This window comes from Oculina patagonica, chromosome 3, assembly GCF_052425735.1.
Source record: "Oculina patagonica isolate OP01 chromosome 3, crgOcupat, whole genome shotgun sequence".
In the NCBI taxonomy this organism is placed as follows: Eukaryota; Metazoa; Cnidaria; class Anthozoa; order Scleractinia; family Oculinidae; genus Oculina; species Oculina patagonica.
In genome coordinates this window covers 20,552,984-20,579,639 of record NC_135760.1, presented here as the reverse complement: position 1 = coordinate 20,579,639, position 26,656 = coordinate 20,552,984, and the positions used below count along the sequence as shown (strand labels likewise).

The 26,656-nt window shown below is 38.8% G+C and overlaps 2 protein-coding genes across 11 annotated transcripts in view; both read left to right on the top strand.

The window, feature by feature from the left end:
• The window catches only part of LOC144645263 (uncharacterized), a 159,928-nt gene that overhangs the window by 61,438 nt on the left and 71,834 nt on the right, over nucleotides 1–26,656 (top strand). For 6 of the 10 annotated variants that reach the window (XM_078504756.1, XM_078504754.1, XM_078504755.1 and 3 more), the window contains exons 2-6: nucleotides 7,375–7,495; nucleotides 8,421–8,559; nucleotides 8,913–9,074; nucleotides 9,300–9,377; nucleotides 9,990–10,057. The exons of the other annotated variants lie outside the window; for them this stretch is intronic. In XM_078504756.1, coding sequence (XP_078360882.1) covers nucleotides 8,469–8,559; nucleotides 8,913–9,074; nucleotides 9,300–9,377; nucleotides 9,990–10,057 — 399 coding nt within the window. In that variant the 5' untranslated portion in view covers nucleotides 7,375–7,495; nucleotides 8,421–8,468. The remainder of the gene's footprint in view (nucleotides 1–7,374; nucleotides 7,496–8,420; nucleotides 8,560–8,912; nucleotides 9,075–9,299; nucleotides 9,378–9,989; nucleotides 10,058–26,656) is intronic. 10 annotated transcript variants of the gene reach the window in all.
• Nucleotides 1–26,656, top strand: part of LOC144645502 (uncharacterized) — a 137,664-nt gene that overhangs the window by 85,805 nt on the left and 25,203 nt on the right. The window lies entirely within an intron of this gene.

The following is a 26,656-nucleotide window of genomic DNA, read 5'->3' as shown; positions in this document are numbered from 1 at the left end:
TCTGCTTGATCTTTTCGCTAGCAACTTGGCGAATTGCGACGATTTGAAGATTTACTGAATTATCCCGTATTCTCTGGCGATTTTGCAGTTGTTCTGAACTGTCTCTACCTCGGCAACAACTTTCAATTTGAAGGTTTAGTTGTTTGAAAACCAGTAGCTTTTGGCATGATGATCGATAACCGCTTAATTCTTCAGAAGAATGTGTGATTGTTTGAGATAGGATTCTGAACTCAGGTGAATGTTTTGTCACGCTTGTGTACGGTTCTATTAATAATTTCATTCTTTATCAGTGTTTTGTTGTTTTTCAATTACATAGTTGTGATTTAACGAATATGTTGACTGGCTCGCTGCACGTGGATTGTTTTAAAGTTTGAAGGAAAAATTGGGTCGGCTTATAGCCGAGTGATTTGGGTTTATTTTTTGTCAGAGTCTAACTGGTTCCAAAAACTAAAAGTCTAGGGTCTCGGCTTTATATAGCCGAATAAATACGGTACATGCATGCTTAACTACCAGCCGAAATATTGTACTAATGTCAGTTTTCTTGAAATAGACCAAAACTTAATTTTTCTAATGATATTATTATTTTGCCTAACCTTCAAAAAACAAAAAGGAAATATAAAAAGAAAGAAAACAATTTGCAACTGATGGGAACTCTATCACTTGCCCTTTCGGCCTGCTCTCGATGAGCAGCTAGATGACAATGAAACTAAGCTAGTGAAGTAAACTGAATAGTGGAAAGTTTAACATCATTTGTTTTAGCAAATCTCTATTTGTCAGTTTGTTGTTTTCGATTCTTGTTTCATAATAAATTTTCCGAGTTTAGTGGCTCCTAGCCACTTTGAATAGTTATTTCTCTAGTTACTTCGCTCCAACTTTGGTGAGTGAGAAAATTTGTTTTTGTGATCCACCCTCAGTACATTTTCACAATGAGAACCATATCCTCCGTTTTAACAATCAGATAGACCAAAAGAAGAAATTAAACTAAGGTTAATTCTTCGTCCTTATGCGTAATCGAGCGTAGTGCGATCATGTCGGGACGGAAGCGGGAGTTTACCGGTACAATAGTACATAGGTTTTTTGAACAATTTGACCAATCAGAGCGCGCGTAGTATCTGAGTTATTTTATAATTTGAGATAGGTCATCCTTGTTACTATGTATCGAGGCTGCAAGTGATTCGAAGCTGTTTCTTGAGATTAGAGACTGTTTATATTCCGGTGTCTGAAATTTGCAGAATGCAGAATGCAGACTGCAGAATGCAGAATGCAGAACGCAGAATGCAGACTAAGAGAATATAACGTGTTACCCTTACCATTATTAAAAGCTAACCGTAAACAGGCTAACCGAAGTGCTATTTAGGCTAACCGGAGTGAATAGTAGGCTAACCGGAGTGTGTAGTAGGCTAACCCGAGTGAAAAGTTCACTCCGGCGAACCCGAGTTTTTCCAGAAATTAAACCCGAGTGAAAAGGCGTCCCACAGGCGAAATTCTCGGCCAAGCCAGGCGGGAAGAACGGGTGAACGTTCCAAATTGAAATAGCCGTTCTAATTTGATTCAGACGCCGATCTTTTCATGTACTTAATTCAAGGAATTAGGTTCGGCTCATGAAAATATCGGCGTCTGAACCGGGCCTTAGTCTGCATTCTGCATTCTGCATTCTGCAAATGTCAGACACCCATGGCCAGAAATTCCGGTCAACGCCACGACGCACGCGCGAGTTTAATTGGCAATATGGCCGCCAAACACTCAAAGGAAATGTATGAGAGAAATAAAACAAAATAAAACAGAGCAAGTTCTGGCCTACCGGGAACAAGTGCCGCCCTCTTCTCGAGTTCTTGAAAGGTCCTTCGGCTATTCTGATTAGTTTTTTTTTTCATCAACAAATGATACTGGCCCTGCTTTTTATCGATGTTTATTTTCGAAGCTTGGCTCATACAACGCTCTATATTTCAGAGGCTTGAAATCCAATATTTGCATCCCAAGTAGATTTTGATCCGCCGTAGCAGATAACATTCGCTGAATATCCCAAGTGCCGCCCTTGTTTGAGGATAAGTACCGTATGATGTACTATTTGGCCAATTTTCACCTTCGGTGCTGATTTCTTCGCTTTGCTTTTTGCTTTTAAAAATCTCGTAAATCGTCGAAAAGCAAACCAGGCGGCAGTCCATATTGAAATCCAAATTCCGCTCTCTTTGAACTGCGATATTTCAGCCGTCTTTGCTCCAATTTTGCTGCAAAAGCCATCGTTTGAAAGATTTTTTGCTTCATTATTTTTATCATGCAATACTTTTGACCAGTGGTTTCCCTACTACACAAAATATTTATCTATGTAGGCCTCATTCTTTTGTCTTCGTCGATGTTTATGAGCCCAAAGTCACGCTTTTGAATCAGCGGCTATTACCAACTTTCGTGACCGCTAAATGGGTAAGTACGTAGTGTAGTCATCATATAGTGGTTTGACTAAATTCTATATAAGGATATTAATAGAGGGGATACATAGCCCTACATAGCTATACACGGCTATACATAGCCCTACATAGCCCTACATAGCTATACATAGCCCTACATAGCCCTACATAGCCGTACATAGACGTACATAGTCCTACATAGCCCTACATAGCCCTACATAGCCCTACATAGCTGTACAAAGCCCTACATAGCCCTACATAGCCGTACATAGTCCTACATAGCTATACATAGCCCTACATAGCCGTACATAGCCGTACATAGCCCTACATAGCCCTACATAGCCCTACATAGCCCTACATTGCCCTACATAGCCCTACATAGCCGTACATAGCCCTACATAGCCCTACATAGCCCTACATAGCCCTACATAGCCCTACATAGCCCTACATAGCCCTAAATAGCCCTACATAGCCCTACATAGCCCTACATAGCCCTACATAGTCCTACATAGCCCTAAATAGCCCTACATAGCCCTACGTACATAGCCATACATAGCCGTACATAGCCGTACATAGCCGTACATAGCCGTACATAGCCGTACATAGTCCTACATAGCCCTACATAGCCCTACATAGCCCTACATAGCCCTACATAGTCCTACATAGCCCTACATAGCCCTACATAGCCGTACATAGTCCTACATAGCCGTAAATAGCCCTACATAGCCGTACATAGCCCTACATAGCCGTACATAGCCGTACATAGCCCTACATAGCCATACATAGCCCTACATAGCCCTACATAGCCCTACATAGCCGTACATAGTCCTACATAGCCCTACATAGCCCTACATAGCCGTACATAGCCCTACATAGCTATACACGGCTATATATAGCCCTACATAGCCGTACATAGCCCTACATCTATACATAGCTAACCTTTCCATTAAAGTTACGACCCAAATTTTAACTTTAATTTTCATAATACGTTTTAACTTAACATACATTCACTTGATTGAGCATCCGCTGTTTACCGCTGTTTGTTTCATATTTTTAACGAAGTTACGATGGCCTAAAACCAAGAGTCCTTAGCTTATGAGCATCCCTGATAAGTGTTTCTCAGCATCAATATTAAAATAACAAAATAAAACAAAATATATGTAATAAAAAATACTAGGAGAAATTATGTACAAATGAAATGCTATATGAGAGTCTATGTACAAATTGTGTCTGTCATTTTCCTCATATCCTTGTTTAAATTATTCCATACGGTCCACAGGTGGTAAAACAGCTCTGCGCCAGTACTGCTTGGGCGTGTCTGCTGATACTCCCCCATTGACGCGGTTTTCTTTGGCTAAAGCTATTCGCGGCATTTTTTTGTTTTATCCACATTCGGCTGCCATTCCCTTTGCGCGCTCATAAAGTTCCTACCAAATCATCGGGTCAGAAAAAGTTTAGAGAAAAAACACCATAACGCGTAGAAAAATTACACTACTTTTTAACCCTTTGCATTTCTTCTTTAATGTAAAAAAATCTGGGAAATTCTGATAAGCAGTTGCGTACTTTGCATGTAGGCAGATACGCCCCTGTTTTTACACCACGATATTTAAAGGAGCGCTGACTGGCAGCAATTCTGCAAGATGGAGTCATTTAAGGCTGCCTCTTTGTCTTCTTCGCTGTCAGGGATAGTAGACCAAGTACATTAATTGTCTCAAAAATAGCACGACCCGGATCATTGACCAGCAGTCTTTGATTTACATCTAGCCATCAATGTGATCTTGAAACTGCACAAATATGATCATATGATCAAAACAAACCTGGCTGCAAATTGTGAACAGGCTGAAGCTTACATATGATAGTCGCTAACGTATCACTCCAATAATGACTGGATAGTTGCAAGGGGAAACTTCTTGAGCATTCAATTTATTTGTACTCCGATTATATATGGTAAAATACAAAACCAGAATTAATCCTCGTTGCTGACAGAATACGATTTGAGTTCAAGTCGTTAAATTAATGGTTAATACACAAGTATTTAAAACAGCTTTTTTTGGTAATGTTCGTTCAATTTTAAGTGACTTTGTTCTATTACTGAACATTTATTTCCCTCTTAGCTATATATTAATTTTTTTTTTTTAGTTTTCGGAAAATCGCTAAATTTAATAGTCGCTAAATCTTGCTCATAAAAAATCGCTAAAATTAGTAGGTAGATGCCAAGTCTAACGCTGTTGGCGTGAGACTCACTATTTTTGACCAAATCTTACGCAAGCACGCCATTCAGACAAAAAATCACGCTTTTTAAATACTACAACTTGAGGAAAAAGTCTTATTAATTTGAATAAAGTTATATTCTTTCAGCTGTACTTTGGTAGAGATAAACGCTATTCGAGTAGGGAAGAGTTGCAACAACAAACGCTTGCCCATTGGGGGGGGGGGGGGATATACCCCCAGACACCTCTAGAAGTTACCCCTCTGGGTCTCACTAATGCTCCTTCGGGGCAATTCAATTTCTCACTCCATACCAGCCAAAAAACTTGGCATCTAACAGGCTACGCAATCATGGCAATACGTGTAGCTATGTGTAGTTGTGTATAAATACGGCTATGTTTATACACAACTACACATAGCTACACATAGCCGTACATTGCGTAGCCTGTTGTGAATGAACGCAAAGAACGGCGAGAGAAAAAAAAAAGACTAGGGGTTCCTTTCCTTTATCTTTCGCTCGCCGCTTTGGCCATGTATGGCTATGTAGGGCTATGTACAGCTATGTAGGGCTATGTATAGCTATGTAGGGCTATGTAGGGCTATGTACGGCTATGTAGGGCTATGTATGGCTATGTAGGGCTATGTACGGCTATGTAGGACTATGTAGGGCTATGTAGGGCTATGTAGGGCTATGTAGGGCTATGTAGGGCTTTGTAGGGCTATGTAGGGCTATGTAGGGCTATGTAGGGCTATGTAGGGCTATGTAGGACTATGTAGGGCTATGTAGGGCTATGTAGGGCTATGTACGGCTATGTAGGGCTATGTAGGGCTATATAGGACTATGTAGGGGAATGTAGGGCTATGTAGGGCTATGTAGGGCTATGTAGGACTATGTAGGGCTATGTACTGCTATGTAGGGCTATGTAGGGCTATGTAGGGCTATGTAGGGCTATGTAGGGCTATGTAGGGCTATGTAGGACTATGTACGGCTATGTACTGCTATGTAGGGCTATGTAGGACTATGTAGGGCTATGTAGGGCTATGTAGGGCTATGTAGGGCTATGTAGGACTATGTAGGGCTATGTAGGGCTATGTAGGGCTATGTAGGGCTATGTAGGACTATGTAGGGCTATGTACGGCTATGTAGGGCAATGTACGGCTATGTAGGGCTATGTAGGACTATGTAGGTCTATGTACGGCTATGTAGGGCTATGTACGGCTATTTAGGGCTATGTAGGGCTATGTAGGGCTATGTAGGACTATGTAGGGCTATGTAGGGCTATGTAGGGCTATGTAGGGCTATGTAGGGCTATTTAGGGCTATGTAGGGCTATGTAGGGCTATGTAGGGCTATGTAGGGCTATGTAGGGCTATGTAGGGCTATGTAGGGCTATGTAGTGCTATGTATAGCTATGTAGGGCTATGTACGGCTATGTACGGCTATGTAGGGCTATGTAGGGCTATGTAGGGCTATGTACGGCTTTGTACGGCTATGTAGGGCTTTGTAGGGCTATGTAGGGCTACGTAGGGCTATGTATAGCTATGTAGGGCTAAGTACGGCTATGTACGGCTATGTAGGGCTATGTAGGACTATGTACGGCTATGTAGGGCTATGTACGGCTATGTAGGGCAATGTACGGCTATGTAGGGCTATGTAGGACTATGTAGGGCTATGTACGGCTATGTACGGCTATGTACGGCTATGTATGGCTATGTACGTAGGGCTATGTAGGGCTATTTAGGGCTATGTAGGACTATGTAGGGCTATGTAGGGCTATGTAGGGCTATGTAGGGCTATTTAGGGCTATGTAGGGCTATGTAGGGCTATGTAGGGCTATGTAGGGTTATGTAGGGCTATGTAGGGCTATTTAGGGCTATGTAGGGCTATGTAGGGCTATGTAGGGCTATGTAGTGCTATGTATAGCTATGTAGGGCTATGTAGGGCTATGTACGGCTATGTAGGGCTATGTACGGCTTTGTACGGCTATGTAGGGCTTTGTAGGGCTATGTAGGGCTATGTACGGCTATGTATGGCTATGTATGGCTATGTACGGCTATGTAGGGCTAAGTACGGCTATGTACGGCTATGTAGGGCTATGTAGGACTATGTACGGCTATGTAGGGCTATGTAGGGCTATGTAGGGCTACGTAGGGCTATGTAGAGCTATGTAGAGCTATGTAGAGCACATGTATAGCTTTTGTATGGCCATGTACAGCTGTTTAGTGCTGTGTATCCTCTCCTATATATTCGTTATATGGGATTTAGTCAAACCACTATATGTTAACTACATGACGTATCTACGGCTAAATGTACAATGCATGATCAAAATTCGCCGAATCCGATGTCCGCAATTTCTGGCCATGGTTTATATTCTGTTTGGCTTTATCTGAAACTGGCGCATTTTAGATCACTTTCCTTTTAATAGCCGGTGGTTCTTTCGTATAGAAACTGATGAAAATCATTCTACATTGTCACACAAAAACGCAATTTAAAGTCGTTCAATTAATGCAAGCACACTGTCTGTAATTTAGCGTTTTTACAATGACACCATATTTGTATTTGAAACGCGCTTGAATGTTTGAATTATTTAAAAAAGTTGAAGTTTTCTTAGAATCGCGGGGGTTCCCCTTATGAATATTCTAATTCGAATACAACAATCATTATCGGGGGTGGGGGGATTTCCCTTATGAATATTCTTTTTCTAATAAAACAGTTGCGAACTTTAAACCAGTTTCCACCTACTGGTGAATTCTTTTCACAGAAACTGATGATTGCGAGTGTTTCACGACCCTTTACAGGAGCAACATTTCCGCAAATGTCTTACAGAGATCAATATGAGACTAACAGTGAAACACGCTTCAAGAGAGTTTTCGTTATTAGCGGTACGTATTTGTACTTTTTCTTATGCGCGGTCACTTCACCTGTCTAATGTACTGTAGTAAGTTTTATGCTAACCTTTCGTAATACTGGCCAGGTTTGATTCGGGCTGTTATGCTTCCCATCTGGGTTTGAACGAAAAACAGCGTAAATCTAAACTAAACGAAGGTTTCATACTTGCGATCAGTCAAGCTACATGACAACGAAAAAACGAAGGCGGCATTTATCTATGATAGTGGAACACTTTGGCACACACTGGAGTTTTTAAAAATGATTTACTGCGTTATAGTGCAGCGTAAAGTGCTTAGTTCAGGTTTAGTGAGGTAATAAAATGTCAGTACAGTAGTCACGCATATACATTTTTACTGAGTTTGACTGGAATAGCCTGCGCCGCAGACGAAACTAAACCCTTGGTTAGATTACGTCTGCGACGCAGGCTAGACTGAAATCCCTAAGTACACGTATTTCAACTTTTCGGTAACAGCCAAAGTTAATAAAATAAGTAAAGTTGAATAAATCTGCCTTTTTCACGTCAAACCTCTGTGAGTTAGTTGATAAAATATAATGAGAATTAAAGTGAATAACAATATAGAAAGTGAATTTTCGGCGCTGTATATTTAGGGGAAATTACCTAGAACAGTTCTGCATTAATTAAATGTGTCGAAATGTAAACTCACCACATGAGTCCCATCAAACTGAACGCATCGAAAACAAAACACCAAGGATTTTGATTAGAAAACAGAGGGAGATTCTGTAGATCTCATTGGAAATTCAGTTATTTTAACAGCCATTCTTGACATATCCCCTTGGTGTTCTCCATTTGAAACTTTTGTGTAGGGATAACCTGTGATCAATTATCTGCTGCGCAATATTATACGGCCACTGCCTTATATGGAAATTTTGTTTTAAATATTTTGACTCAAACTATAGGGTGTTTCAACAATCAGTAAACCTTCACACTGAAAACTTCCAACATCCATGGCGAGGAGTCCAATCAAAGTTGCAAGTGAAAATGACGTCACACCACCTGCTGAAGAAACACTGGATTTTGATGATGACACCGTAAGAGGTGAGCGGAACCGACCACTGTGAACTATTGATTGGAAATATTCCTTTCTTTTTCAAAAGGGGTTGATTGTTGATTGTTTCAAGGTTATGAAGACGAGTAATCTCTCTTCCTGTTACGTTGTTAAAGGGAGTCTGCTATATTACTACTAATTACAGAGAAAGAATCTTCCAATTTTGCACAATGTTTTTAACTGAGAGCGTGACGTTGAAATTTGACGCAATTGTTACATGCACACTTGTACGGCCCTTATAAATAGACATTTCAGTAATGACAGGAAACCTATAAACCTAAGAACAGGTAGTGTAAACGGACCCTCGATACCAGTAACAGTCCTATGATTGTTTTCGTTTTAGCGATAGCTGAGGTGTACAAGAATCAAGGAAATGAGGAATACCGGAAAAGAGATTTTGTCAATGCCATTCATTTCTACACTGAAGGATTAAAAGGGAACTGCAAAGATCAACAAATGAATGCCACACTGTACAGCAACAGGGCGATAGCAAATTTCAAATTGGGTAGGCATTTATTTGCCCTTCAATGTACAAGGTTATGCAGTTCCTCCTGTGTTGTCGTTTTCCAAACATATTTCATACCTACGTTAAATAAAACACCAGAAGTTTTCCGAGGAATATCTGAAGACGTTTCGACTGCAGCCTTCAAAAATTTTAATTACGATCAGTCTTGTCTTAATTCTTCTAAAGGCTTACAGAGTTGAACGAGTGCGATGATTTCTTTGACAGGAAAGTATGTTGATTCACTGAATGATGCAAAAGCTGCCACTCGACTGCAGCCAATTTTCCTCAAAGCGATTGTTAGAGGTAAGTTTTTGCTATCCTACGTTCAACGAACTGACCTCACACAACAGTTTTAAAGCGCGATTAAGGGGGTTATCATCTGTAACATACCTAGCCGAAATTTTAGAAAACGAGTAAAAGGAACATTCTCCTGTTTTGGCTGGACTACGTGATGTGATGCATTTAATTTTTTCAATTGCAGAAGATTTCAAAAACTTGTATGGAGTACATATTTACTTTTATGGGGCAGAATTTGATTTAATCGGAGCACCGACACAAAATTTGAAACGATCGAATTCTTGGTGTATATTTTAGGTCGAAATGCCATTTTGAGAACATCGGAGAATTGACAGTGATTGGAGTATGAAGGCAGAAGAAAATATGTACTCACATGGCAATTTAGCCCTAGTATGCCCGTCTATCTCTCTCAGTCACTTTCCGCGCTTGGATAAGTATCAGTTATTGGTACCTACTCGACATACATGTAACACTCATTTGTTGCAGCGATGTAGTGGCCCATTAGTGACGGAAGAAAATACTGACTCAGTTTTTTTCTTTGGATCGTTGACGATTTTTCCACTGTGTTGACATGTCCTCTAGCTCCAATGTGAATTTTAATTTTTTTTTTGTCCCAAGGAGCAAGTGCATGTGTTCAGCTAAATTGGTTTGAAGAAGCTATCAACTGGTGTGATAAGGGTTTAGCTGTATCCTTTGACAATTTCTTCAGATTAAACTCATACCCAAGAAATGCTTTTGAGTTAATAACCAGAGTCTAACGAGACATAATATGTGATAAAGTCTGGGGTATTTTTGCCACTGAGAGCGTCTCAGCCTTGTAGTTTCCATCCTTAAATTTCGATTTGTGCACAAAGTGATTTATGTCTAAAAAGCACGCTGTCACTATTTGGTAATAGTGAAAAGGTAATATTTTAAGGCAACTGCTGGAAAATGGAATAATCCTTGACGCAAATCAAACGGGAAAACTTCTCATTGATCATACTGGGAGGAAACAGTGTTAATCAATCAATCACTAAGCTATTATCACTATTATCTGTACTTTTTATAGGCTTTTGTTAAATAATCTTCGAATTATTTAAGTCATATTTGTTAACATCCACGTAATTTTATCCGCTTTTGCCGCGAAAGTAATATATTTTTGACCTGAAAGTGAGACTTAGCAGAATCTTGACGATCTGAACACGACTCAACGAGAGTACTTGCGTCAACGAAAAACCACTGTTGCGGTGCGTACAAAAACATTGTTTCGGAAGAATCGTCAAGAAGGATATACCAAGAATCGCTCTGAGAACAAATGGACATAACACAGCCACTGTTTTAACAAGTATATTATAAAACTATTTAAGCTAATATATAAAACCGCTTTTTATCAAGCCATTATCGCACAAAAATAAAAAATCATCTAAAATCAAATGCCATTCCCCACCAAAAAACAAAAAAGCAGTCTACAACCATATGCCCAGACATTAGTCTCATCATATGGCGGACCATGTCCAACCCAAGATTCTGCCCTCTGTGGGTCAGCTCTGTCAGATCTCTCCCCTGGGATATTATTTTAATCTCTTTTACCCGGTCTGTCGAGGGGCATTGCACAAGGATCCCAGTGGAGCTCTGTGCCAAGAGGCATTTTGCTACCATCTGTCCAAAACGGAGTGGGTGAATCTGGCGAGGTAATCATGGCCCGATAACAACCTCTCTATTAAATTTATTATGGCATTTAAAACTGCGCGCGCTCACAATGCGATTTTCAATTAAAAGTACACGCGCGTACAGGCAGCTGACGCGAGCCCACAAAATAAAACGACAACATATGCAAGGGCTGTACAGCGCCTGGCTCTTATCTTGTCGCTGGTAAGTTTTTACTTTTGCTGTGTAAGGAATTTATTTTTAGAAAAATAGGTTTTTAAAACTGCATGTAACTTAGTTGTGAAGATTTTTTAGGTCTATTTAACTTGCCGTTTGTGTAATCTTATCGTTAGGATTTCAAAGCGCAAATAACGAACTTTAAGTTGATCAAGTTACGGACACTGGACTTTTCCTAATTGGAAATATTTTTTATAAGATTAGCTTTACTTCGGTTAAGATTGATAACTGTCGGCTCAGGCACGTAGGGCCAGCTGTGGTACCGCGGTTTGAAACGTGGTTAGAGAGATTCACCCTGGGTTGGTTTTTAATTTCGTTGAACAGTTCGTTACAGAACAGAACGGATACCAAGATTAATGTAACGTCTCCCCGCGCGCGCTTTCACCCACGCTCGTCGTCATAATCATGCATGAACTCTCTAACTGGTCTGTCACTGTGCCCCTGACGAGAATGACAGGCTTCCTGAGTGCAGACATGCGTGTTTTTTTCTTTATCAATCTATACCGATAACTATTCTCTTAGTGAGCTCACTAAGCTATTATCACTATTATCTGTACTTTTTATAGGCTTTTGTTAAATAATCTTCGAATTATTTAAGTCATATTTGTTAACATCCACGTAATTTTATCCGCTTTTGCCGCGAAAGTAATATATTTTTGACCTGAAAGTGAGACTTAGCAGAATCTTGACGATCTGAACACGACTCAACGAGAGTACTTGCGTCAACGAAAAACCACTGTTGCGGTGCGTACAAAAACATTGTTTCGGAAGAATCGTCAAGAAGGATATACCAAGAATCGCTCTGAGAACAAATGGACATAACACAGCCACTGTTTTAACAAGTATATTATAAAACTATTTAAGCTAATATATAAAACCGCTTTTTATCAAGCCATTATCGCACAAAAATAAAAAATCATCTAAAATCAAATGCCATTCCCCACCAAAAAACAAAAAAGCAGTCTACAACCATATGCCCAGACATTAGTCTCATCATATGGCGGACCATGTCCAACCCAAGATTCTGCCCTCTGTGGGTCAGCTCTGTCAGATCTCTCCCCTGGGATATTATTTTAATCTCTTTTACCCGGTCTGTCGAGGGGCATTGCACAAGGATCCCAGTGGAGCTCTGTGCCAAGAGGCATTTTGCTACCATCTGTCCAAAACGGAGTGGGTGAATCTGGCGAGGTAATCATGGCCCGATAACAACCTCTCTATTAAATTTATTATGGCATTTAAAACTGCGCGCGCTCACAATGCGATTTTCAAATAAAAGTACACGCGCGTACAGGCAGCTGACGCGAGCCCACAAAATAAAACGACAACATATGCAAGGGCTGTACAGCGCCTGGCTCTTATCTTGTCGCTGGTAAGTTTTTACTTTTGCTGTGTAAGGAATTTATTTTTAGAAAAATAGGTTTTTAAAACTGCATGTAACTTAGTTGTGAAGATTTTTTAGGTCTATTTAACTTGCCGTTTGTGTAATCTTATCGTTAGGATTTCAAAGCGCAAATAACGAACTTTAAGTTGATCAAGTTACGGACACTGGACTTTTCCTAATTGGAAATATTTTTTATAAGATTAGCTTTACTTCGGTTAAGATTGATAACTGTCGGCTCAGGCACGTAGGGCCAGCTGTGGTACCGCGGTTTGAAACGTGGTTAGAGAGATTCACCCTGGGTTGGTTTTTAATTTCGTTGAACAGTTCGTTACAGAACAGAACGGATACCAAGATTAATGTAACGTCTCCCCGCGCGCGCTTTCACCCTACGCTCGTCGTCATAATCATGCATGAACTCTCTAACTGGTCTGTCACTGTGCCCCTGACGAGAATGACAGGCTTCCTGAGTGCAGACATGCGTGTTTTTTTCTTTATCAATCTATACCGATAACTATTCTCTTAGTGAGCTCACTAAGCTATTATCACTATTATCTGTACTTTTTATAGGCTTTTGTTAAATAATCTTCGAATTATTTAAGTCATATTTGTTAACATCCACGTAATTTTATCCGCTTTTGCCGCGAAAGTAATATATTTTTGACCTGAAAGTGAGACTTAGCAGAATCTTGACGATCTGAACACGACTCAACGAGAGTACTTGCGTCAACGAAAAACCACTGTTGCGGTGCGTACAAAAACATTGTTTCGGAAGAATCGTCAAGAAGGATATACCAAGAATCGCTCTGAGAACAAATGGACATAACACAGCCACTGTTTTAACAAGTATATTATAAAACTATTTAAGCTAATATATAAAACCGCTTTTTATCAAGCCATTATCGCACAAAAATAAAAAATCATCTAAAATCAAATGCCATTCCCCACCAAAAAACAAAAAAGCAGTCTACAACCATATGCCCAGACATTAGTCTCATCATATGGCGGACCATGTCCAACCCAAGATTCTGCCCTCTGTGGGTCAGCTCTGTCAGATCTCTCCCCTGGGATATTATTTTAATCTCTTTTACCCGGTCTGTCGAGGGGCATTGCACAAGGATCCCAGTGGAGCTCTGTGCCAAGAGGCATTTTGCTACCATCTGTCCAAAACGGAGTGGGTGAATCTGGCGAGGTAATCATGGCCCGATAACAACCTCTCTATTAAATTTATTATGGCATTTAAAACTGCGCGCGCTCACAATGCGATTTTCAAATAAAAGTACACGCGCGTACAGGCAGCTGACGCGAGCCCACAAAATAAAACGACAACATATGCAAGGGCTGTACAGCGCCTGGCTCTTATCTTGTCGCTGGTAAGTTTTTACTTTTGCTGTGTAAGGAATTTATTTTTAGAAAAATAGGTTTTTAAAACTGCATGTAACTTAGTTGTGAAGATTTTTTAGGTCTATTTAACTTGCCGTTTGTGTAATCTTATCGTTAGGATTTCAAAGCGCAAATAACGAACTTTAAGTTGATCAAGTTACGGACACTGGACTTTTCCTAATTGGAAATATTTTTTATAAGATTAGCTTTACTTCGGTTAAGATTGATAACTGTCGGCTCAGGCACGTAGGGCCAGCTGTGGTACCGCGGTTTGAAACGTGGTTAGAGAGATTCACCCTGGGTTGGTTTTTAATTTCGTTGAACAGTTCGTTACAGAACAGAACGGATACCAAGATTAATGTAACGTCTCCCCGCGCGCGCTTTCACCCTACGCTCGTCGTCATAATCATGCATGAACTCTCTAACTGGTCTGTCACTGTGCCCCTGACGAGAATGACAGGCTTCCTGAGTGCAGACATGCGTGTTTTTTTCTTTATCAATCTATACCGATAACTATTCTCTTAGTGAGCTCACTAAGCTATTATCACTATTATCTGTACTTTTTATAGGCTTTTGTTAAATAATCTTCGAATTATTTAAGTCATATTTGTTAACATCCACGTAATTTTATCCGCTTTTGCCGCGAAAGTAATATATTTTTGACCTGAAAGTGAGACTTAGCAGAATCCTGACGATCTGAACACGACTCAACGAGAGTACTTGCGTCAACGAAAAACCACTGTTGCGGTGCGTACAAAAACATTGTTTCGGAAGAATCGTCAAGAAGGATATACCAAGAATCGCTCTGAGAACAAATGGACATAACACAGCCACTGTTTTAACAAGTATATTATAAAACTATTTAAGCTAATATATAAAACCGCTTTTTATCAAGCCATTATCGCACAAAAATAAAAAATCATCTAAAATCAAATGCCATTCCCCACCAAAAAACAAAAAAGCAGTCTACAACCATATGCCCAGACATTAGTCTCATCATATGGCGGACCATGTCCAACCCAAGATTCTGCCCTCTGTGGGTCAGCTCTGTCAGATCTCTCCCCTGGGATATTATTTTAATCTCTTTTACCCGGTCTGTCGAGGGGGAGGTATAATACAGATCAAATTTCCATACAATTCCTATGGTAAAAATGAGAATAGAGGGTTAAAAAAACTATTGTTTCTACCACCGACTGCAATAGCATTGGTCAGCGGCTGCATCTCCTGGTTCTTCAGTTTTCGTTCAGATAGAAACTTGTGAAATTTCTTCGTTTGTAGCCAGCGAGTTCACAGGAAAAGGTTATCGAGAGTGTTTGTAGTCTGAGAAGTCCGTCTGTTACCCTTTTTTTGCAGCTTGACTAGCTTTTAAACGGTTTGAGTTGCTTTGGTTGGTTTGAGTTGCTTTTACATGTCGACGTTAAGCTTAGAGAAATGCCAACGCGTGGAAATCTGCAAACAGATTTTAGCGATTCTGCAAGTGTGAAAAAGAAAAATACGGGAACAAATGAAGTCCACTCGTAAGTCTACGAGGACGTAGTAAGTGATTTTTTGTTACATCAGGACTTTGTTATTATTAGTAGTATTTTAAGCAATACAAGTCAAGTGTATGACTGTAATAATACAGTTAAGCCGGATGAATGTTTTATAGCTGTAAGGTATGAGATGTCTCAAAATTGTATTGCCTTTGCATGCTATGTGTGAGTTATACATGTTTATGCTAAGAAGCTGTAATGCTTCGTTCGAGTGTGGTTTATAAGATTGCATGTGTGGGCTGTAATGCCTGATATGTTCGGCGAAATCACCCGACATTTACGTGAGCACTTATATAATTTGCTGTCATATTTAGATCACGCCTCTACCAGCTTTCAACTCAAGATAAAGGAGGCTAACTATATTCAAAAAGAAATACCTTGCCTTAATCAGTAGTTGAACAATAGGCACTGTTGTTATTCAATGAGATGCAAAAAGTGGCAGGGTATTCTGCAATCTAGCCTAAAATTATCCTTTTAATCATTTTGCACTGTATGATGTTACTATTTGTAAGTCATTCATCTGAAGACGACAGAGGTTTCTGTCGAAACATTTCATATAAACTAAAAAAATTGTCGTTTTCTTTAAACACCTTTGGAAAAATGCCAACAAGATCGACCCTTGAGCAACAAAGAGAATGTGATGGAAAAATCTTCAAGGAGATCCCTAATCTTCGTGAGGCAAATGTTGATGGATGGGGAAGCTAAAGGTTGATTTAATAAAGGGCCAAGGGACTAGCAAAATATGTTTGTCATAACAAGGCTTCATTTTATTGGGGTTATAATAACTGGGGCAAAGAATATTGTTCCCAGGACTTCATTTTATAGAGATTTTTTATACCACCGTATACATGTAAAAGGAACATGGGTTATCAGTTCACATAACTTATCACGTAATTTCTTTCTTTATAACAGGATAGTTCCAGAGCAGAGCAGAGAAGATTGCTTCATAAAAGGAAAAAGCATGTCCTTTTATAGTAATTAATCTTAATAATTTTCAAGGGAACCCTTAAAAAGCCAGGAGGGGTGAATGTACACATACAACTGTACGTGTAACTGCAGAAAATCTTGTAGAAGCTACGTATACACTTGGCCTCATGACTGCTTTTTATGTTTGCATGTATAACTTTTATTTAAATTTGAGGGGCTTACAACAAGAGTGGGCTAACCCACTCTAGTTCTGAGCCCTCACTTTTTTTTTCAAAAAATGCAAGATTGCATCTTCAATAATAATACTTTCCAAATATAATTTACTGCACTCACCTATAAGAAGTGTCACGGTTCATATGTAAAAGTTATGACTTACATGTAACCTTGATATTACGTTCAAACTGGATGTTCTTTTGTTGGGAACTTTGCAATGTTGCGTAGCAATGTATCAATACTACTGATTGACAGTCTGATCAAAGCAGCTTGCATCTTTCAATTCAAATTTGTTTAAGCTTGTTGCTAAATTCTAGTTTTTATTTTGCTGTTAAAAATTATAATTATTACCATCTCTGTTTTAATAGAGGCTGAGCCAAACAATTGTTCCATAGTTTGTTGACTGTTTGCCAACAGACTGCAAGAAATTAGCAACAGGCTTACATTGAATCGCCAATTTGAGAATCGCTTAAATTAAAAATGCAAGCCGCTACTTGCAAGGCAAATTTGAATTGTGTCATAAATAGTTACCGGTAAGATGGTAAATTTTAAGCTCAGTGATAAACGATAAAGATGAAAACTATGTTCATTATGTTGTGAACTTGGGAAAAAAATCTGACTTCCCTTGACAAAAGTCAAACCCATAGGTTCCCAGATACCCACTGGTGCACTTTAACCACTGAGCTATGAGGCCCTGTTAGGGTAAATTCTGACAAGCGACATGGCGTTTAAATAGCGACATGGAAGAAATAAAATGACGAGGAACCACAAGACCTTTATTGCAATAGCGAGAGAGAAGGAAAGAATTAAATAAGAGTACTATGGCCAATCTATCGGTTTTTTGTCAACGGCGAACTGATGTAGTTACAAGATGTAGTTTTCCCTGCGTCCACAGCATGCAGGGCATGCTTTTACAGAGTTTCCTTAGGAAACTAACGTCCCTCTTAAAAGACCTTAAAATGCACGAAAAACTTCTGCTCTGTGTACTTAGTTCAGAGTCACATCGTTTTTAATTTGGTCAAAAAATTAAAAAAAAAAAAACGTTTCTTTCTGCAATATAAAAGTGCCACAGAAACTGCTGCTCAGAGTCAAGTCATTTTTTAATTGGACGAAAAATTTAAAACACCATTTTAAATGCAAGTTGTGTACTGAGTTCAATTTAATTGGTGATACATTTAAAACATTAACTGCCTTTTTAAAATACCGGAGAAAGTTTTGCTCTGCTGTGTACCTAGGATACTCGCGTCTATTGTGTTCTAAAGTTGGACACATCATGTTTTTCTAAAATCTGTCAAATAAATTAATCTTAAAGGCTCTTTAAAAATGCACAAGAATTTCCTGCTCCGTTGAATTAGTTCAGAGTCATGTTGTTTTTAATTGGTCGAAAAAATTTAAACACTTTGTCCCTGGCATGCTCGTGTCATGTTGAATACTTTATCTTCATTATTTATTACCGAGCTTAAAATTTACCATCTTTATTATTTACTACAAAACTTGATGAATTCGACATTGCTGATCCTAGCAGTATGCAGGACGCGTGTCACTTATCAACCTAGTAAAATGGCCCAGCTCACAGCGAGTCTCTCGTAGCTCAGTTGGTTAGAGCGCCCAACCGGTATCTGGGAGGCCATGGGTTCGATTCCCGTCGGGACTCAGAATTTTTCTTTGTCCCATGCTCGTGTCATGTTGAATACTTCATCTTCATTATTTATTACTGAGCTTAAAATTTACCATCTTTATTATTTACTAATATTTTAAACACTGTTTTGAAAGAAACTCCTGCTTGTTTTCCATTGCCCTTTTTAAAATACCAGAGATACACCTACTCTGTGTAGATGACTTACGTCTTTGTTAATTGGTTGAGAAATTAAAATATTTGAGAAACTTAGAACTTCTCTGTTACTCAAGTGAGATGGGAGACATGTATATCATATGATATTATCATATAATCGTAAGGTGTATTTGATTTTATTCGAAAATCCTTTGCTACCCGGCTTGACCAAAATCGAGATTTTTTCCGGTATCGTTCTCTGAATGCACACATTTTTAATTACCTATCTACGCGGGGACTTCTAAGGTGCCCCCTCGGGTTCCCGACTGTGGGCCGGAACCCTGCCGGGGCAAGAAATTATATTCAGTCATACATTTAGCAAGAATCACACTTGTGATTCTATCAGTATGCAAGACACATGTCAGATATGAACCTAGTAAATGGCTCAGCCCACCACTTGGCAAAGTTTCTAGCTAAAGATTATCAAGTTTGACTGCACATGTAAGTTTTATTCTGTAATTAGAAAATTATTCCTAATTTACAGTCTGCATGTTGCCACGTAGCAAATTGTGGGCTTTGTCATGTTTCAATTTCCTTGTTAAAGTTTTAAAAAGAAAAATATATATATCAATGGTACAGGGTCACTTCAGAATTCACTTTATGCATGGATTTTCTTTAATAGCATGTTAGTATTTTATATGAATCAGTCATCTGTATAACTTGGTACGCTATTTACAGAGGGTACTTTTTATTAACTTCAGTTTTAATTGTACTCAAAGGGAGAGGCAGCTAATTAGTAATTATTATTGTACCCCATTTCAGTTAGTAAATCGATCCCTTCAGGCAGCTGGTATTTTGGAAGATAATACCCGAAGCTGAACAATTGTCTCAAAAATGGATCAACAGTTGGCTGAGAAGCGTCAAGCAACTGTGAAACTTTGAGGACAATCTTTCAGCCAAGGGCATTATCCTCCAATGTACCAGCAAGTCAGAAAGGAGTTTATTTATTTTAATTTACTTTCCAATTAATTTCTACCACATCCTTTATCAGCACTAAATAGAAAAAATATATGAAAAAAAAAAAACACTTAAAGTTATAATCACAGCATAACTTCGGTTGCAATAAATGCAAGATGGGTGGTTTACATAGTTTTCTTAACACTGTGGTTTGATTCAATTAAGCTTGAATCAAACCTGAGCTCTAAGTGTCATGCAATGTTTATTGATATGTATTAAGCTTTTGTCGAAATTTCAATGATCATTGTAAGACTCAATTTGTACTTTTTCTAGCTATTACACAGGCTATATATACATTTTAATATTTTTTGTAGATCATTTTTATTGATTAATTGCTATTGTAATAAGTTCTTCTCAGTTTGCAATTGCCCCTTTTTTCTGCACACAAATAAGTTATTGTGGGTACAAGTCTGTTTCGTTGTTCAAATATCACTAGAACATGCCTTGGTAACAACTGCAAAACGTTTCTCCTTGTTAAGAGTGTTAGTTACTGATTTGTAAAGGTAAACTATCTTTTATTCTGTAAGAGTACCATTTACTCATAACATTTGTATTTTAACTCTTTTTCAAGAGTACCATTTACTCACAAACTGAGTAAACTACGTGTTAACTCAAAATAAAGAGTTACTGTGGATGCAATTCTCTTGAGTGATTTTAACTCCTAATTTGAGTACAGTTTACTCGTGGGTTGAGTACAGTTTACTCATGAGTTGAGTAAAGCTTACTCATGGGCTGAGTACAATTTACTCACATGAGTTATTTCTACTCACTATGTTGAGTACCCTTTACTCAGCAAAATTGCTTTAAATTACTCGCTATTAAGAGTCTGTGGATGAAATGATTTACTCAATATTTTGAGTGGTATTGACTCGGCATTTTTTTTCCTGTAAAAAAGCCATCATTACCTCGCATTGTGGAGAGAAGTGGCCGTCAGTGATTCGACAGTGACATATTTTACAACAGTTTTACACTTGGTGAACACGTGCTCAAAAGATTCCCTTTTTCACCATCTTGATAACAGGCACAAAAACCTTGCCAAATCTCGCGACAAAAAACTAACTGAAAGTGATAAATGATCGTCGCAGTGAATTTCCAATTTAAGCAATTGGAATAAAGAAGCCTGAATTTTTTTTCAGGCTTCTTTATTCCAATTGCTTAAATTGGAAATTCACTGCGACGATCATTTATCACTTTCATATACATCCGCAGTTCATATATGAATCATTTCATATACATTACATAAAAAAACTAACTGTTTCTTAGGATGCTGTCAGACCTTTTCATTTCCAGAAAGGTAAAGTATCTTAGTAAACCTAGTAGTTTGTTTTGAAGTTTTTCACGGTAACGTGATTTCCCAAACACGCCTGGTAATTTAGCAGTAACCAACTTCATCATATGTACTCTGCAAGCTGAGATTAGAACTGCTCAGGCAACATATTTTGATTGGATAGTGGTCACTGAAACATTAAGTAAATGATACAGTTGCGAGGAAAGATCTGGAGGGCGAAAAGATATAATAAGCAAACAGATACATTGCAGAGGCCGGCGAATTAACGTATTTTTTTTCGGTGGTGAGCACGTGCTAAACTGAGCCTCATTTTCACCATCTCAATAACAACCGCAGAAAACAGGAAAATAAGGCGGGATACGGGTTGATAACTGTTTCTGACGTTGTTATCATATTACTCTTTTAAATTACAATCAAGTAGGGCTTTGCAAGAAGGCATGAACGTTATTGCTCAATGAAACTCTTCTAACAATTTTGCTAACGTTACAAAAAAAAAAAAAAAAAAAAAAAAAAAAAAAAAAAAAAAAACCCCCCCCCCCCCCCCCCCCAAAAAAAAAAAAAACCCCCCCCCCGGGCGTTACTTGCCCCATTTTATATCGGTACGGTACCAAACTAGTAAGACCTTTAATATTAACATTGGTTGGGGCAGAAATACCAATAATCTTACTTGGAAAGCGCCGATCGTAGAATGGATAATACCATAAACTAGTGACAAACTCTGTAATTTGGCTACAGGCAACTTAAGCAAGTTTACCTTAAAGCCGTGTAGTATCCTTTGGAAACCAGGGAAACATTTATGGGAAAAGCAACCAAAATATTAGAAAATGGAAGAACCAAAATATCCACACTCCATTTACTGTTTACACCACGAAGTTTACAAATGTCGTATGCCAAAGGCGATCATTACCTCGCATTTTGGAGAGAAGTAGCCGACAGTAATATATTTTACAATTGGTGAACACGTGCTCAAAAGAGTCACTTTTTCACCATCTTGAAAAAGGCATAAAAACCTTGCAAATCTGGCGTGAAAAAACTAATTGTTTGTTAGGATGGTGTTAGACATTTTCATTTCCAGAAATTTTAAAGTATCTTAGTAAACCTAGTAATTTGTTTCGACGCTTTTCGCGGTAACGTGATTTTCCAAACACGCCTGGGAATTTAGCAGTAACCAACTTCATCATATGTACTCTGCAAGCTGAGATTAGAACTGCTTAGGCAACTATGATATTTTGATTGGATAGTGGTCGCTGAAACATTACGTAAATGATACAGTTGCGAGGAAAGATCTGGAGGGCGAAAAGATATAATAAGCAAACAGATACCTTGTAGAGGCCGGCGAATTAACGTATTTTTTTTCGGTGGTGAGCACGTGCTAAAATGAGCCTCATTTTCACCATTCAATATAAAGCGCAGAAAACAGGAAAATAAGGCGGGATACGGGTTGATAACTGTTTTTGACGTTGCTTTCATATTACTCTTTTAAATTCCAATCAAGTAGGGATTTGCAAATGCAAGAAGGTATGAACGTTATTGCTCAATGAAACTCTTCTAACACTTTTGCTAACTTGCCCCATTTTATATCGGTACCAAACTAGTAAGACCTTTAATATTAACGTTGGTTGGGGCAGAAATACCAATAATCTTACTCGGAAAGGGCCGATCGTAGAATGGAGAATACCATAAACTAGTAACACACTCTGTAATTTGGCTACAGGCAACTTGAGCAGGTTTACCTTAAAGTAATAATAATAAAAAATTTTAACAAAAAAAAAAAAAAAAAAAAAAAAAAAAAAAAAAAAAAGGAGAGACAAGGGGGAGAAAAAAAAAAAGCGCCCCCCCCTTTCTCCCTCTAATTTCGGGCAGCGCAAGTTAAAAAAAGCGTAGCGAGTGCTTCTTTTGTTTGCTTGGCTAAGTCATGTAGTATCCTTTGGAAACCAGGAAAACGTTTATGGGAAAAGCAACCAAAATATTGGAAAATGGAGGAACTTAAAATTCCACACTCCGTTTTCTGTTTACACCACGAAGTTTACAAATGTCGTATGCCAAAGGCGATCATTACCTCGCATTATGGAGAGAAGTAGCCGTCAGTAATATATTTTACAATTGGTGAACACGTGCTCAAAAGAGTCACTCTTCACAACCATAAAAGGCGCAGAAACCTTGCAAATCTGGCGTCAAAAAACTATTTGTTTCTTAGGATGGTGTCAGACCTTTTCATTTCCAGAAAGGTAAACTATCTTAGTAAACCTGGTAATTTGTTTCGAAGCTTTTCGCGGTAACGCGATTTCCCAAACACGCCTGGAAATTTAGCAGTAACCAATTTCATCATATGTACTCTGCAAGCTGAGATTAGAACTGCTCAGGCAACTACATATTTTGAAACATTATGTAAATGATACAGTTTGCGAAACAAGATCTAGAGGGAGATAAGATATAATAAGCAAACAGATACCTTGCAGATGCCAGCGAATTAAGGTATTTTTTTCGGTGGTGAGCACGTGCTAAAATGAGCCTCATTTTCACCATCTCAATAACAACCGCAGAAAACATGAAAATAAGGCGGGATACGGGTCGATAACTGTTTTTGACGTTGCTTTCATATTACTCTTTTAAATTCCAATCAAGTAAGGATTTGCAAATGCAAGAAGGTATGAACGTTATTCCTCAATGAAACTCTTCTAACAATTTTGCTAACTTGCCCCATTTTATATCGGTACCAAACTAGTAAGACCTTTAATATTAACATTGGTTGGGGCAGAAATACCAATAATCTTACTTGGAAAGCGCCGATCGTAGAATGGATAATACCATAAACTAGTGACAAACTCTGTAATTTGGCTACAGGCAACTTAAGCAAGTTTACCTTAAAGCCGTGTAGTATCCTTTGGAAACCAGGGAAACATTTATGGGAAAAGCAACCAAAATATTAGAAAATGGAAGAACCAAAAATTCCACACTCCATTTACTGTTTACACCACGAAGTTTACAAATGTCGTATGCCAAAGGCGATCATTACCTCGCATTGTGGAGAGAAGTAGCCGACAGTAATATATTTTACAATTGGTGAACACGTGCTCAAAAGAGTCACTTTTTTACTATCTTGATAAAAGGCACAGAAATCTTGCAAATCTGGCGACAAAAAACTAATTGTTTGTTAGGATGGTGTCAGACCTTTTCATTTCCAGAAAGGTAAACTACCGTAGAATTCCGGTTATAAGCCCTGGGCTTATACAACTTCGTAAGGGGTTTTGGGTGGGTTTATAAGCGGAGGGGCTTATATTCGGGAGGGCTTATAAGCGGAAGGGAAAACGTTTCGAAACGGCCTCGGGAGTGTTGATCGAAATACGTTTTTAAGTTAAAAAAGCACAAAAAAGGCAAGATTTAGCCAGTTCAGTACTGTCATCCGGTAGAGGGGGGCTTATATCCGGGGGGGGGGGGCTTATAACCGGATGTATTTTTTTGTTTCCAGGTTGATGGGCCTATAACCGGGGGTGCTTATAAGCGGGGGGGGGGGGGGGGGCTTATAACCGGACTTTTACGGTATCTTAGTAAACCTAGTAATTTGTTTTGAAGTTTTTCGCGGTAACGTGATTTTCCAAACACGCCTGGGAATATAGCAGTAACCAATTTCATCATATGTACTCTGCAAGCTGAGATTAGAACTGCTCAGGCAACTATATATTTTGATTGGATAGTGGTCGCTGAAACATTATGTAAATGATACAGTTTGCCAGACAAGATCTAGAAGAAGAAAAGATATAATAAGCAAACAGATACCTTGCAGAGGCCAGCGAATTAAGGTATTTTTTTCGGTGGTGAGCACGTGCTAAAATGAGCCTCATTTTCACCATCTCAATAAAAAGCGCAGAAAACAGGAAAATAAGGCGGGATACGGGTTGATAACTGTTTTTGACGTTGCTTTCATATTACTCTTTTAAATTCCAATCAAGTAGGGATTTGCAAATGCAAGAAGGTATGAACGTTATTGCTCAATGAAACTCTTCTAACAATTTTGCTAACTTGCCCCATTTTATATCGGTTCCAAACTAGTAAGACCTTTAATATTAACATTGGTTGGGGCCGGCAGAAATACCAATAATCTTACTTGGAAAGCGCCGATTGTAGAATGGATAATACCATAAACTAGTAACACTCTGTAATTTGGCTACAGGCAACTTGAGCAAGTTTACCTTAAAGCCGTGTAGTATCCTTTGGAAACCAGGGAAACATTTATGGGAAAAGCAACCAAAATATTGGAAAATGGAAGAACTTAAAATTCCACACCCCGTTTACTGTTTACACTACGAAGTTTACAAATGCCGTATGCCAAAGGCGATCATTACCTCGCATTGTGGAGAGAAGTAGCCGACAGTAATATATTTTACAATTGGTGAACACGTGCTCAAAAGAGTCACTTTTTTACCATCTTGATAAAAGGCACAGAAATCTTGCAAATCTGGAGACAAAAAACTAATTGTTTGTTAGGATGGTGTCAGACCTTTTCATTTCCAGAAAGGTAAACTATCCGTTAGTAAACCTGGTAATTTGTTTCGAAGTTTTTCGCGGTAACGTGATTTTCCAAACACGCCTGGGAATTTAGCAGTAACCATATGTACTCTGCAAGCTGAGATTAGAACTGCTCAGGCAACTACATATTTTGATTGGATAGTGGTCACTGAAACATTATGTAAATGATACAGCTTGCGAGACAAGATCTAGAAGAAGAAAAGATATCATAAGGGAACAGATACCTTGCAAAGGCCAGCGAATTAAGTTACCGTCAATGAGGTATTTTTTTTGGTGGCTTGCACGAATTTAGGAATTTAGCAGTAGCCAATTTCATCATGTGTACTCTGCACGCCGACGGAGCTACCGTATGTCAAAAGCGGTCACTGATTATCTCGCATCAGTGTGCAGAGAAGTTCATACTGGTTTATTTTGGCTGGGTAGCACTGTTACTTACCAAGTTTTAGGAGAGATCACGACAGACGTTTGCTGGTTTGCACTTTTTTCTGAGTTGCAATTCCTTTTGCTGGGTGACAATTTTTGGTTGGTGCATAGTTAATAGAGGGAAATGGTTAGGAAGTCCGGCAAACATCAAAGGGACAAACAAAAAGGCCACGATTTATGTTGGAAGGTCCACGACCCTGCACATCTTTTGTTTTGCGTTCATTCCCTATGCATGAATTACGTAATCGCAATGTTTCTATTGGTTAGTTGCATGAACACACGTAACTATTTTGTCAGGTTTTGTGCAGGGTCAACCCCCAAAACAGCGAACAAAAACATACAACAAAGAACTTTGCCGGGCTTCCTAACCATTTCCCTCTATTAACTATGGTTGGTGGCACTTTTTTTACTTGTTATTTTAATTTTTTGCTTTTTGGCACTTATTTTTGCCGGTTGTCACTTATTTTTTCCTGGTGGCTATTGCAATTTTTTGTTCCAGTCTTAGGTCAGATATTGCTTTTGTCTAGCCGGATGAGGGTCTTTCATTTTTTTTTCAGCTCTCGCCACAAGGCGAATACTGCATTGTTTGCTCGCTGGTTTTTGTTCTCACGCGTGCTTTGTTTTTCTCAGTTTTTCTCGCTTTTTTCGTTTTCCCCCCTAGGAATTGCTTCTACCTTCTAAGTCCGCGGAATCCAGGGAGAGCCTATGGTGCAGTTGTTGCTGTCAGCAAGATGTACTGAATTCTTCTAAGGGAAAATAGATGTGCTCCGTTATATTAGTTTTGAATCATTCTTTTGTACTAAAAAAATAATTTGAAAAACTTCGAAAGCTGAGATGAATAAATAACACATGCCAAAGTTTAAACTGTAATAAGCAACAAAACAGAAACTCAATTAGCGCCATAACAGCGCACTTGCGTTTCATGCCAATACAAAAGACCACAAAATTATACATTCTCTGTCA